The following is a 13,678-nucleotide window of genomic DNA, read 5'->3' as shown; positions in this document are numbered from 1 at the left end:
TACCTCCTCTGAAAAAAGAGGAACATCTCTGGGACTCTTCCATCCTATCTGTCTCTTAAGCTTGGCAAGTGAACAGTCCAAAGGTTTTAATGACCCCAAGAAAGTCTAAGCCACCTGGGCCACTGTTTGCATTTAAACAGTCAAGTGCTCATAGGTTTACTGCAACATTTCTCCTCTATTCCTCTTGCACAGCTTCTTTTCCAGCTTCCCTTCTCTTCAGTTGCCTTTAATCTTTTCTATTAACTACCTGAAAAATGCATAATGACGGTAGAAAAAAACCAAATCTGTTAAAAAAAAAAAAGTAAATGTCTCCTTAGGAAACAGATGAGAGATTACAAAAGGAATGGATCTTGAATGCCTTTTGGAAATTGGAAATTACAAACCAACACTTCAATGCTAGCAGGCATGATCTTTTAGCTGTCAGGTGGTCAGTAGATTTGAATGACGTCATCCCATTCATCGACGGGCCAGACACCATTGTCCTGCACGTTGGATGGTGAGCTCTTCCAGTCCCACATCTTCACAGGAACCTTCCAGTCTGGGCCGTAGTTGGCTTCAACGTACTGAAGGGTTTCGCAGGGCACGTGTACCCTGAGTTCTACAAACTCAGTCCAACACAGAGTGAACTTTGGGAAGAGATACCTGTGTCGTAACCAAAGAACATGGTGACTGGCAGAAGGCTGAAAGGAACCTCTAAATCAACTGATGGAGAAAGCAAGCAGCTGCAGCAACTGGCTGCACCTTAGGCTACACCTCAGGCACTTTTTTCTTATTTCATAGCTTCTCATCTATTAAATATTATTTATGTACTGGACAGGGGTTATTACTGTTTATTATCAACAGTAGCTGGTTACTGCTTGCCACATGTTCTTAGGAAGGAGCATTTCTAATTCCGTTTCTGCTTGCTCTCATATCATTCTGCCACATATAGGGAATAACTCAGCCCCTGTCTCTACTTTTCCATTTACACACTGGATTTAACAGTTACCTTATTTAGAAGGGTGTCAAGAGGATGATACGTGTTATTTGGCAGGGGAGGGTTTGATAAAAGCAGAATGAAATACTTTCTTATGAGTCATGCCTTTTTTAAAAACAAGTTTTTACCTTTCTTCCATCTTACCAAATAAATAATGCAATTCCCCTTCAGTACCCATGTATAAGTATGGTGCCAGAGATGGAGCAGCTGCACAGAATTCAGATACAGCTGCCCACCTGCACATTCTGAAAGCTTCTCAGCCCATTCAAATTTCAAAACCAACTTCTTCTACCAAACTGACCTTGTTCTGTATCTGTTGTTTTCTGTAGAAGGGCCAACATAAGCCCTACCTGTAAGTACAGTTACACCAGGGAAGTTCACAGGTAAATTTAAGAGTCTGATCAGAATGACATCCTCTAGGAGCACAGCATCAGAGCTGAAGTGTTAAACAATACCCAAAGTCTACGTAAGATTCCTGCAAAGGGTCACTCCTACTTCCGAAGCTGTGAAGCCTTCCAGAGTTAAAAAGTGAACTTTAAATTCCTTTTTACAGGTTAAAATGAAACCAATAAGCACTTGGACCTTTTGAAAAGGAACATTAAAAGATTTGTTCTTCTGCATGAACTAGAAGCCCCACGTGCTCCTCTAAGCATAAAATTAATTTTATTTCTAAGCTTTCTAAGCGCTGAGCAAACATTCACATAGCATCAGAAAATAAAACAAGCTTGCTTTTACGCATCTTTAAATGGATGGGCAGAGTAATAAAGTGATCAAGCACCTTTGGATAACTATCCAGAGACTGCTAGCCTAAGCTAAACAAAAAAGCAAAAAAATGCCATCTACCAAGTTGAAATAAAGGTAAACAAACTTTATTAGTGGATCACTAAATAGCTATTCAGCTGTTGTTAATCCAGAGAATCATTCATCTATCAGAACTGCAGTGGATGTGCATATTGGAAAGGCTGTCAGCAAACCACTGAAATAACACATCCTCCAGAGAGTGAACCCTGCGTAACAATTCTGAAGGGAAGGAATGGGTAATTTAGATAAACTATTCTGCAAATTATAAAGTCCGTTGGAAAGTTCACAAAAATAATTATATAACTATTATTAAAATCAAATGTTTACATTCACCAACCAAAAATGTAGCTTTCAGTGACGCTTCACACTACAGGAATCCTTCCTCACTGTTTGCTGATCCCACGTGGCTGGGATGAGACTACACACATACACACTTGTATGTATGTGTCTTGTACTAACACCACTCGCCATTTTTTCTTTCAGTTTTGGTCTCATCAATCTTTGAACATAAAAGTACTGAAGATTTTATGCTTACGCAAAGCCCTCTAGACATATAGGAAACTACAACTCATTTTAAGCATTAAAGCATACAGTATAGATTTGATTCCCAGATTCAGTTTTTGTAAATACTACTCCTCTGCTAACGAATGCAACTTTCCAGCATTTATTTTATAAACAAATAGGAGGTCTCAATGTCTCTGACTCCAGGACAAGACTAGGAAGATGTACATGCTTGCATCTGCAGTGCTGAGGAAGTAATTATGTATATGAAAATCCAAACCATATAGCAAGACTTTTAGGGTTTAGAAATGAGAACTCCAAGAATTGGAGACTAAAAATGACTAATGAACAATTAGAGACTAAATGAGACCTCTCATCCTATCACTATACTCCCTCACAAAGAGCCCCTCCTCACCTCTCCCATAGGCTCCCTTTAAGTACTGGAGAACTGATGTAAGGTTCCCTCAGACCCTTCTCTTCTCCAGGCTGAACAACACCAACTCTCTCAGCCTTTCTTCATAGGAGAGGTGCGTCAGCCCTCTGATCATTTCTATGGCCCTTCTCTGGACCCACCTGAGCAGGTCCATGCTCCTCTTATGCCAGGGGCCCTAGAGCTGAACACGGTACTGCAGGTGGGATACCACAAGGGTGGACCAGAGGGGTTGATCATTGATGATCTGTGATGATCTAGTAGCAACTAATAGCTCTTCCCATACCATATACACAGCTAGTGAGAATCCTTCAAAATTGCTAAAGTGGACACAGGATTCGGCATGATCAATCACTTCTCTTTTGGCTGACCTCCTTGCTTTACCTTCCCCCAGAATCTTGAAAGGGTCGACGACTAAGCAAAATGGACAGTCATTCTGGTTTTGCAAGCATTCAGATCAAGCATGCTAAGTCTTTTAAAAAGGGTAGAAAGGAAGATCCTGGGAACTATTGACCTGTCAGCCTCACCTCTGTGCCTGGGAAGATCATGGAGCAGATCCTCCTAGAAGAAATGCTAAGGCACATGGAGGGCAGGGAGGGGATTCAAGAGAGTCAGCACTGCTTTATCAGGGGTAACTTCTGCCTGACCAACCTGGTGGCTTTCTACAATGAAGCAACTGCATCAGTGGACAAGGGAAGAGCTGTGGGTGTCATCTATCTTGACTTTGCCAAGGGCTTTGACACTGTCCCCCATAGCATCCTCCTTTCTGAGCTGGAGAGAGATGGGTTTGATGGGTGGGCTGTTCAGTGGGTAAGAAACTGCCTGGATGGTCACACCCAGAGGGTAGTGGTCAATGGCTCGATGTCCAGCTGGGCAAAAGTGACCAGTGGTGTCCCTCAGGGGTCCGTACTGGGACCGGTGTTGTTTAACATCTTCATCAATGACACAGACAGTGGCACCGAGTGCACCCCCAGCAAGTCTGCTGATGATACTGAGCTGGGAGGTGCAGATGACATGCCAGAGGGACAGGAGGCCATCCAGAGGGACCTGGACAGGCTGGAAAGGTGGGCTCAGGTGAACCTCATGAAGTTCAACAAGGCAAAGTGCAGGGTGCTGCACCTGGGGAGGGGCAACCAGCATTACCAGAACAGGCTGGGAGAGGACATGCTAGAGAGCGGTCCATTGGAAAAAGACTTGGGGGTACCAGTAAATGAGAAGCTGGACATGAGCCACCAGTGGGCGGCAGCAGCCTAGAAGGCCAATCACACCCTAGGCTGCATCAAAAAATAGCTTGTGCAAGAAGCACAGTTTTAAGATTTTTTTTTCTCATCTTAGCTGTTTACCTCAGCGCTTGTCACAGTCCAGATAAGATCTGCTTGACACATGATACTCCAGCACTGTTTTTGACTACACAAGAGAACTGACACTTGACAAGGCCAGCCCCTCTCCAGTACGGCATAGTACTGTTCTCTTTCCACTTCTCTGGCCTCAAAGTGCAAAATCTCCACTGACTGTCCTCTGATAACTGCTCTTCCCCCAAAAAACCCACACTTCGTCAGGCACACACGACACACAAAATGCCAACGCTAAACACTTAACTTATTCAATTTCTTTCCTTTTAGAGGTACAAATCCAGTTCATACTTAAATTTCTTGCCAGATTTAGCCTGAGTTCCTCCATTCCATATGTGGTCATCCTCTTCATAGAAGAAAAAAATATCAAGTTTCACATCATCTCCCTGAAAAGAAAGCTCCAAGCTATCTTCTACCTGCAAGACAAAAATATACGGTGTATATACTCATAAAAATGCAAGGCTACTTATGTAAGCAGGTTTCAGAAGACAGAGGTATTTTGGTCTGGTATGCAGTGATTCCTATCCTAACAGAAGAAAATACACTAATTCTGCAATTATGGGTTTTTGTTTTTTTTTTTTTTTTTTTTAATTTTTTTTTTTTTATGCCTTGAGAACACTGGAAATTTTCTGCATCTCAGTGGGACTACCTTCTCTTTCCTCCTTTCAGCCCCAAAAGCTTCAGCATCATCTCTCTGTGTTTTGCCACAAGCAAAATAATCTCAGAGAACAAACACGTGATTTAGTAACTGTCTTCAGTTAACACACTTCCCCTATCATAAAACACTCACTAGGAACAGTAATGAAGTATCACTTGAACTGTGGCTGAACCTCCATACTCCTTTGTTTTCTTTTCTCTAGCATTCTGCAGCCTACACTCTGGAAAAGCTAAATAAAGACCTACAGAAGCTAATAACGAACAAGCCCAATGCCCATCTCAGGCTATCCTTCCTTTTCTGTTAGTTTTACATACAGGGCTACAGATAATCTTAGAGCTATCACAAATCCTCCCAACGATAAGGCCCATCCAGTCTCTACATATAAGGCTAAATCCTACCTTGGTTCTAGCACCACTGACACAGATTAGACCCTTTTAAAATTTCCTGAAAACTTCTTCTGAGGTGGAATTCAGACTCCCTAATCAGGGCTGAAGCTATTAGGAAGGATATTTTCTCTCACACTGTCCAAGAGAACACACAAAAATCAACAAAGTTATAGGATTAAGTAAAGCCCTAATGAGTACACATCTGCCGAGGAGATTCAGACACCCACTTCTACCTAAGTGATCTGGAGCTGTACTTATGAACCTACCAAAAAAAACACATAAGCAAATTGTCTCTTATCTATGTACCTTGCCAAACTTGTGCTTCAGTGGTAACCCTGCTTTCTGAAAGGCTGGAATGATATCTGCTTTGTAGTCTGTTATAAAGATTCCCAAATCCACATCTTTGCTGTGAGGAATGACATTGCACTGTCTATACCAGCCTAAGGGGAAAAAAAAAAGGAAAAGAAAAAACAAACTAGTTAATTCAGGAACACATGAGATGTACCAACAGAACAAAAGTAACATAAAAGTGAACTGTCACAAGGTCCCCAGGCAGAGATCTTTGGATGAGCCCATAAACAATACTTCTACCTTTCTCTGCTATGAAATTAACCACATTGAAAGAAACTTACTGCTCTTACAGCCAGTTCTTTCATCCAGAAGGCCAAGAATGAGATAGAAAACACTCTTTCAGAGATAACACATCTTCAGCTTTCTAATCTAAATGCCTTTAAAGAAAAAATATTCTTGATCTGGTCCTAATCTAATCAGTAATGAAGTTACAGGGCTACAGGTGTGCTTTTAATTTGACACTATTATTTTAATTATTACCTACATCATCTTTCCATCATTACTACAGAACACTAAGACAAGAAGTGGGACATCCTGTTGCCTGTTTCATTAAAGCAGCTTTTAGTAACTGTTAATTCATAAAATTATACTCCCTAGGACTAAGCAAATACAAGTCAAATGTGTACACACAAATTTTTACCATCTATTTTGCTAATAAAATAATCTTCACCAGTGATACCACTTCCATCTTCAGCAGAATCAAAAAATTGCAGTACCTACTCTAATAGGATGACATTTTATTAAAAGGATGTGTTTAAAAATAAATAAATGCAAACTGTATTTTGTAAGTCAGTGGAAACCACCAAACTGCAAGGACAGAAAAAAAATAACAGGTGAGAGTCTACACGGACAGCAGATATATGTACCTATCACTGTGTTTTTCAACTAGCATTTCAGCAAATTCCAGGTCACACAATTTAGGGAACTGCTGATTACTTTCTAAGCGGTGGTGAACAGAACACAGATAATTGCTAAAAACATTAAATGCTTCACTGGAAATTTGCTCAGCATGTCCAAGGCTCTGGTTTCTAAAGAAAAAGCACTTTGTCAGGAGCAAGAAAGCCTATTTCAACACAACTAATGCCACATATTACTTTCCAACATGACACGTTTCACCTAAGCGGACATCAAAACCACAGAGGATGAAAGGCTGAAAATTTCAGATGAGTTTAAAAATGAATCATAACACAAATACGTTACCAAGACACGTTCCACTGCTCAGCCAGAACTTTACTCCTAAAGTATTCAGTGTCAAGGCAGCCAGATGGAGCAAAGCCTTTGCTTTTTTTCTGAACTCCACTGCATCAAGAGAGGCATCATCAGGATACAGCTGGAAGGCAGAGTAAGCAAGGTCTTGTCAGAGAGCAAACTTGTCCCTTCATTTTTCAGTGTTGTAAGAAAAAAAAAACCTTTAAAACTTTACTTAAATAGCTTAAATAGTATCTGAGCAGGATCTCTTTTCACATACACAGCCCGGTTTGAGAACATGCACTAGAATGACAGGTTACAATTTAAAATTCTGAAACATCAATCTTCAGTTTTTCCAAACTAGAAGAACATAAAGTCACAGTAAAATAGAGTAAGAATATGTGCATTAGACATGCTGATTCTCAGCCCTGGGCAGTAGGATAGAAGAACACAAGTCCTGCCCATGCTGAAGCCAATACCCAGAGTCCAGGGGGACAACAGGGACAGAACCAGCTGCCTCTGGCAGCACGTTAGTTAATTTGGCGCCACCAAGTGCCACAAGTGGATGTTGACAACTTCTGCCACAGAGCAGAAACAGTCAACAGAAAATCATGCCCATCTTCCAGTGACAACCGTGGCAAGATCTTCTGTTAACGCAAAGCCAAAACCAGCACTCCACTCTGGGCAGACGTTACCAAATCACACACAGGAACAACACTCCACTCAGCCTCACGACCGATTTCATTAAGAGTTCCTGGACAACAAACAGTCTTCAGAAGAACTGCTCATTACAACCTCAAAGCTTCAGCAAAGTTCAGAAAGCTTTCTGAGGTACGTTTTCTCTGCCTGTGGCAATTACAGCCTGGAGGTTTTAGAGCTCATGTGGAGCATGCTTACAATTTCTGTCCTTTACAGGTGAGGGGACAACACACAGGTACCCTTTGGGTACAGTAAGCATCCTGCAACACATATGGGGAGCTACATGGACTCAAAAAGAATGGTCCTCCCTTCCCCAAGACCTCGAATGTCTGAAGAACGGAACCTCTCACATCTTTTTTCCCCTTCCACGAAACAAAATCGGAGATATCTGAAATCCAGGGACCTGATTCTGACTCCAGTCTGAACTGTGGTAACTCCTGACCACTTCATATCTCAGTCCTTTTCAAGCTAGGACAGAATGCTCTCCCATCCTGCAGCAGCAAGTTTTCTACTATCTCCTAAATAAGGTAGCAATATTCTAAAAATAATGCTCCAAATAGCGGTGAACACATTGGCTTACATGGTCAAAAAACAATTAAATAAGTAGTTTTGGAATGAACACACCATTTCAAATAAACTGACCTAGGAAACGTGTAACTGCAGCGCACTTATAAGGAATATAAAATGGATTACTACTCAGAGAATTGCCACAAAGAAAAATTTTAACCACAAAGATACACAATATCTTAATCTTATTAACATGAAAGCTATTTAACAGTAACAATGTGAGAACTGTAGAGTAACTGTTGGCTACCTGTTCCTTTCAAAGTTTTGGAAAATGGAAAAAAAAAACGCGCTCACAAGGTAAAAAGACAGACCATGACTTTCAGGTAAAGTTTTACCTTTATTGTCACTTACTAAACTCAGATTTGATTGAGCCTCGAGGCTGTTTTTAGTTTTAGGTATATGAACACTCCCATCTGGGTAAGAAAATGTTAACTGCATATTTTGGTCAGTCAGTGAAAACATGTAACATCTCAAGACACCACCCAATTACCACTAACCTGAAAGAAAGCCCGAGCTTCTCTGTACCTACATTCAAGAAACCTAGAGTGTAACATCTCCTCTAGAAAAGTGGATGGATTTTTTGGAATTTGAATTTTTAAGTCATCAATGGAAACAAGCAGAAGTTCTGGCCTGCAAGAAAAGAAAGATGACACATTACCCCATTCAACTTCTTTACAAACCGCAAGCCACTTTTTCCTCCTGCTCAGGTTAAAATCCTGATGCATGCTACTGGCCCTGACTGCTCTCTTCACAGATACCCAAAACTGAGCTTCAACAAATTCCCTATACACTTCAAAAATTCTGTTTAAGAAGTTCTATGCCTACAAGCCCACATCACCAATTTCTTTCTACTGACTCATGACTTGCCCTGAATTTGTTCAGAGTTGTTGTTCAGCATGTTTGAAAATTCAGGCTCTTCATTTAGTTGTCTGGATGCACTTCAGAACCAAATTTTACCCTGTATTTTGAGGGCATTTGCATCTAACATTTAAAAATTGTTCAGCCTTCACAATGAATGAAACATGCTATTTAACAGCTCATACAGTTGGCTTGAAATGTTTAGGCATGTAGCTGGTACAGGTTCCATGCTTTGAAAGGAAGAAAGAACGGTGTCAATTTTGAGGAAAAAGTTAAAACAGATTTACTTTGACCTGTGAAGAGTCTGGCTGTTTTACTCTGATTTATGGCGTATACACATACCCTACAGGAACACTGTTCTCAATGACTAGTGGTGTGTGTTTGGATTTGAAAATAGTTACAAATCTGTCATGACCTGTTATTTCCTGAAATACTGCTATTTGAAGTATCTTAGGAAAAGGCAGATACTTACAACAGCCTTATGTAAGACTACGGGCAAATAACAACACCAATTCAAACGTTTAGGCAAGAAAGGAGTCCGCTCAACATTACCTAGAGCCTGAGTTTAGACACAACGGTTGGCACAGATCTTTGTGGTACAAATGTTGCCTCTCTTTACTCATGTTCTTCAACACTGACTACTTGGACTGCTACTGAATTATTTCTGTTGCTTCCCCTTTTCCCTTAACATTCAATAGCTGCATTCAGCTTTTGTATACACCGCAAATACCTATCAGCCATACAGGAGAAAGAAGTTATTTTGGGAGTGCCAGTTATGGCTTTTTGCCTCCTCTGGCTTGAACTCACTTTTCATACGCCCCAGGGTAGCGACCGAAGTGGAGTTTCCGGAAAGGCACAAATTTCCTGTCCATGTGTTGCTTTAGTCTCAAAGGGCCGTGCCAGAGATAATTGCCGCTCCTCTCATAGAAGACCACAAGGTGGATGGCATGAGATGCTAGTTTAAATATGTAGTGCAAAGGAATTTCAGTCCCAGACAAGTCATCCATTCCATCCAAACGAGGGTCCTTATTTATAATCTTTAGCCACTGGAACCCCATTTTCTCAGCAGTTCTAAAAAGGCCCACCTAAAAAGGGGGGTGTGGAGGGAGAGTAGAGAAACCAAAATTACACGTTTATTATTAACTGACTTGATTTCCCATTTTCATTTTCTAATCAGACTTAAGCACGAACTACTCAAAAATATCCAAGACCTTCCAGATCAGCAACTACAAGCAACTCCAACCGCTGTAGTTCCTTCTTAAATTTTGTCTCCCAAACTATTCAATAAAACAACAAATAAATGTTATGAGCCATGCTTGGACTAGGTTTGCTTCTTGCCACAGAACTCTTCCCTGTACTCTCAAACTGTCCTCTGAAATTTTTCTTGTGCCAAACTTGGCGTTCCTAAATCCTTGAATAATGATACCACTAATACAAAAAAAAAAAAGAGATTACTGCAAATCTCCTTTTATGATGTACATAAATATTTGTCTAAATCTCACCAAACATCACACTATGTAACAGGCCTTTCTATTTCCATAGAGAAAGGGGCAGAAACTCTGTCTGGTAAGAAAAGAATCGATCAGCATCTGAAGACCCTTCCAATTATCTCCCTTGAATTGTTTTATATAGGTATATCAGCTGCTTCTCTAGATGCCACAGATATTATCAATGAGACACAAAGGAATGGGGAGATGGATTTATAATAATGTGCTGCCACACAACCTCATTCTCAGTTTCAGTAAATCCTTTACAGCTGTTTAAAAAAAAAAAAAAAAAAGCAAGCTGTTTGTCACTGGTATCTTCAGTCGCTATAAATTAATCTAATAAACATTTCCAGATGGCACTTAATTGATGAACTACTCTGGGATTCCATTTCGTCCTTCATCGCACGCTACACCTCTATTCTTATTCTTAACACATTAATTAAAAAAAAACTCAAAAGACAAAAAGAAGTAGAGATACCAATGCACTAAGTGACAAATTAAAATGGTGTTAAGTACTAGGGTGTACTAAAAGAAACATAAATCGGCAGACTACGATAATCTTTCCAGCTTTGTCACATCAATATCTACATTCCCTCGATAGATCCCTAAATTCAAGATTTACTATGGCTGTATGTACGTTACAGGCTTGAAGTTCTTCTCCTCCTTTCCCAACAGACCACTGTCTTGTTTTTGGCACGGCCTCCTGCTACGAGAGTTTATGAATATTGGCAGACAGCTTCTAAAAACTTCCAGTTATCTGCAAATTACTCAATATATCCAGGCCAGTGCTTAGATAATTTTTACTTTCAAAAAAGGAGTTTCCTCTACCAATATCTTTACAAGATCTCCACACAGTGAATTCAGAGGCCTCAATACAAACACGAAAGCACCATGCCATAAAACCACAGAAGAGATGAATGCATTACTACACACAAAGGTGAACTGAAGAAGAGGCACTTACTTCATGTTTCCACATTTTGTCCAGTAGTGCAAATGTAGTGAAGTCTCCTGGAGCACAAAAGTACTTGCATTCTGGACTAGGGCCATCGGGAGAACTTCTGATCTGTTCAATGTCTTTATCGAGCAGTCCCAGAATCAAAGGATCAATCAAGTACACTTGTATGTTGTGACTGGCTGTTAAGCCTAGGAACTTCCTAACCACATGCTGTATGACAGAGGATACAACTCTAAGTTAGAAACACCATCTTTAAGCATACAAATGCCATAAGGAAAAAAAGCCAACCCACTCACAGAAGGAAACTGTATCTTCTACTACATCATCTGAGTGTGCACTTTACTTCCATGAACAATTGTGGAAATTCAGACTTTCTCTTTCAGAATAAGAGGCTGCTCTCAGGCCTTCCAGGTCTCTAAGACTAGTGTAGAAACATCTCAGCTTCAGTGAGAACCTTCTACAAGTTAAAGCACTCCAACTTTTAGAGTGCTAGACTTGAGAACAGGCTCTAAACTGAACTCTAGATTTTTTCCAGCTCTAGGCTGAGTTTGAAAGCACTTGAATCAACTGGATGAGATGTGATGTATCTATGAGTGAGGGAGCTAGCTGATGTCATTCTTGACTCAATACAGAATTTTAATAAAGTACATTTAAACATCCATAGCACACAGAAGCCACTTACAGAAGTCATAGCCATCCTGGTACCAAATATGTAATTCCTGTATTTAACTGTTAAATTTAATGATTTAAAAGTACTTGTTCTAATCAAAAATACTTGCTTAGAACAGCACTGTTGTGCTTTATGTCTGTTACCTCTCAAGGTTTCTAGAATAGGTGTGACCAAGGAAAACAACATCCTGCTGCCTAAGCCACCTGCCCAGCAAGGTGACCCTGACTTCCTAACTGAACCTTCCTCTTGTCTAACTGCTGAGTCTGTTCAACCAGACTCCACAGTCCAAGCTCCAATTTTGGCACAAGGCTCTGGCTTCAGAGAGAAGGAACAATGTGAGGGCAGAAATGTAGGCAGCAGCATGACCTGTGCTGTACAGCCCGAAGCAAGGGTGCTCTCTTACTGATTTCTTAGATCTTAGTGATCTCTTAGCTCAAGGGGTGTCACCTCCAAGAATAGCGAGGTGTTCCTGGCACAAACAAGCAGCTGGTTTGCATTAGCCCCAAGAATAGCTCTTCATCAGAGCACACTTCCTCTTGCTCAGCAGAGCACATTTAAATGGCTGTTTTCCCAACTACCAACATTATCATATTGCATCCAAAGGACAAAGCAGCCAGGTGCCAGTGAAACATTCTCTTTAACCACCTGTGCTGGTTTTCCACTAGATGTGTTAACAAAGGACTTTTCTAAAAGCGTTCCAAACAAGGGCTAACTACAAATATCATAACTGAGCTTTTGATTCCCTGAGGCCAACAGGATGTTTTAGCTGCATCCAATCCTGAAAACCTTGAGCAAGACACACAAAGAAAAAAAAAAAAATCTAATTTCAAGTCTCCAATGGCACTCGTAGCACTGTGTCTGAATGCTGGAATACAGCAGTCGGTGAACACGAAGATGTAACAACCTCCTCCTTGTGGAGAGCTCCATGACCAGCACAACCAAGCAATATAAAATACTGAGCAGCAGGGCAAAGAACTGGAGCAAGCAAAGAGGTGCTTTGTGATTTGAGATCTGCAGCCAATTCTTTTACTATCAAACCAAGCTGCATGTTAAATAAGCCATTTTTTTCAATACTCTGAAAAAAACACAAAACCTTGGATCAAAACTTAAACAAGTTTTGCTTCTTAAAACATTATAATGCTGTTTCTCAATTCCGTTTTAAAGGGATTTTTTAACTCTACTCAAGGCAAGAAAGTATCTCTTAGTCCTTAAAACCAAAAAAAATCCCCAGTGAGGAGAGAAGAGAGCTGGGCCCCAAGTCTGCAACTCTGTGTGCGTTCTCTGCAACTGCAGAAGGGCTGTATGAACCCATGACGCTGTACGTACCCATCTCGTGCCGCCTTGGCCTGACTGGCTTCCTCTGACTTTGGAAAACACTGCTCCATTCTATCAAAACCGAAGGGGAGGGGGAAGGGGAAAGAAAAGAAAAAAAGTTTTACTTGAATCCCTTCTTAGCATTTCTTAACAGGGCGTTCAGGGGTATTTATCGAGCTAGGACTTCATAATGATGGCTGTGGTTATGCCTCTGGTCACTCGACTGCCACACCGAACGTGAAACCATAAACCACTGCTCTGGCTTAGTGAATTTAGAAGGACAACTCCAGCCCTGGGGACATGCAAGGGCTGCATGAGCACGCCTCAGGTTTCCAAACCAGTACATCACTAAATGTAGAACAGGAAGATGACAAACACAAACACTGCTAGAGAGATAACACCGGGGGAAAGACGGCAGGACTATGCCTCCGTCTTCCCAGACGTAGTCCTGGAGAATTTGAAAGACAGTGTATTTGTATAATAAA

At 40.8% G+C, this 13,678-nt stretch overlaps 1 protein-coding gene across 1 annotated transcript; it reads right to left on the bottom strand.

Moving 5' to 3' along the window:
- Positions 1 to 428: 428 nt before the first annotated feature.
- Positions 429 to 13,265, bottom strand: FKTN (fukutin; the record flags this gene model as incomplete). Its single annotated transcript, XM_008938580.1, has 8 exons — positions 429 to 642; positions 4,352 to 4,476; positions 5,411 to 5,544; positions 6,656 to 6,785; positions 8,407 to 8,539; positions 9,575 to 9,852; positions 11,216 to 11,419; positions 13,206 to 13,265. Coding segments are annotated over 8 exons (1,278 nt in total), but the record flags the coding sequence as incomplete, so codon positions are not given.
- Between the last annotated feature and the right edge of the window lie 413 nt (positions 13,266 to 13,678).

The sequence above is a fragment of the Merops nubicus genome, unplaced genomic scaffold (genome assembly GCF_000691845.1).
Source record: "Merops nubicus isolate BGI_N331 unplaced genomic scaffold, ASM69184v1 scaffold51644, whole genome shotgun sequence".
NCBI classification, from domain to species: Eukaryota; Metazoa; Chordata; class Aves; order Coraciiformes; family Meropidae; genus Merops; species Merops nubicus.
This window is presented reverse-complemented; position numbering and strand designations above follow the sequence as displayed.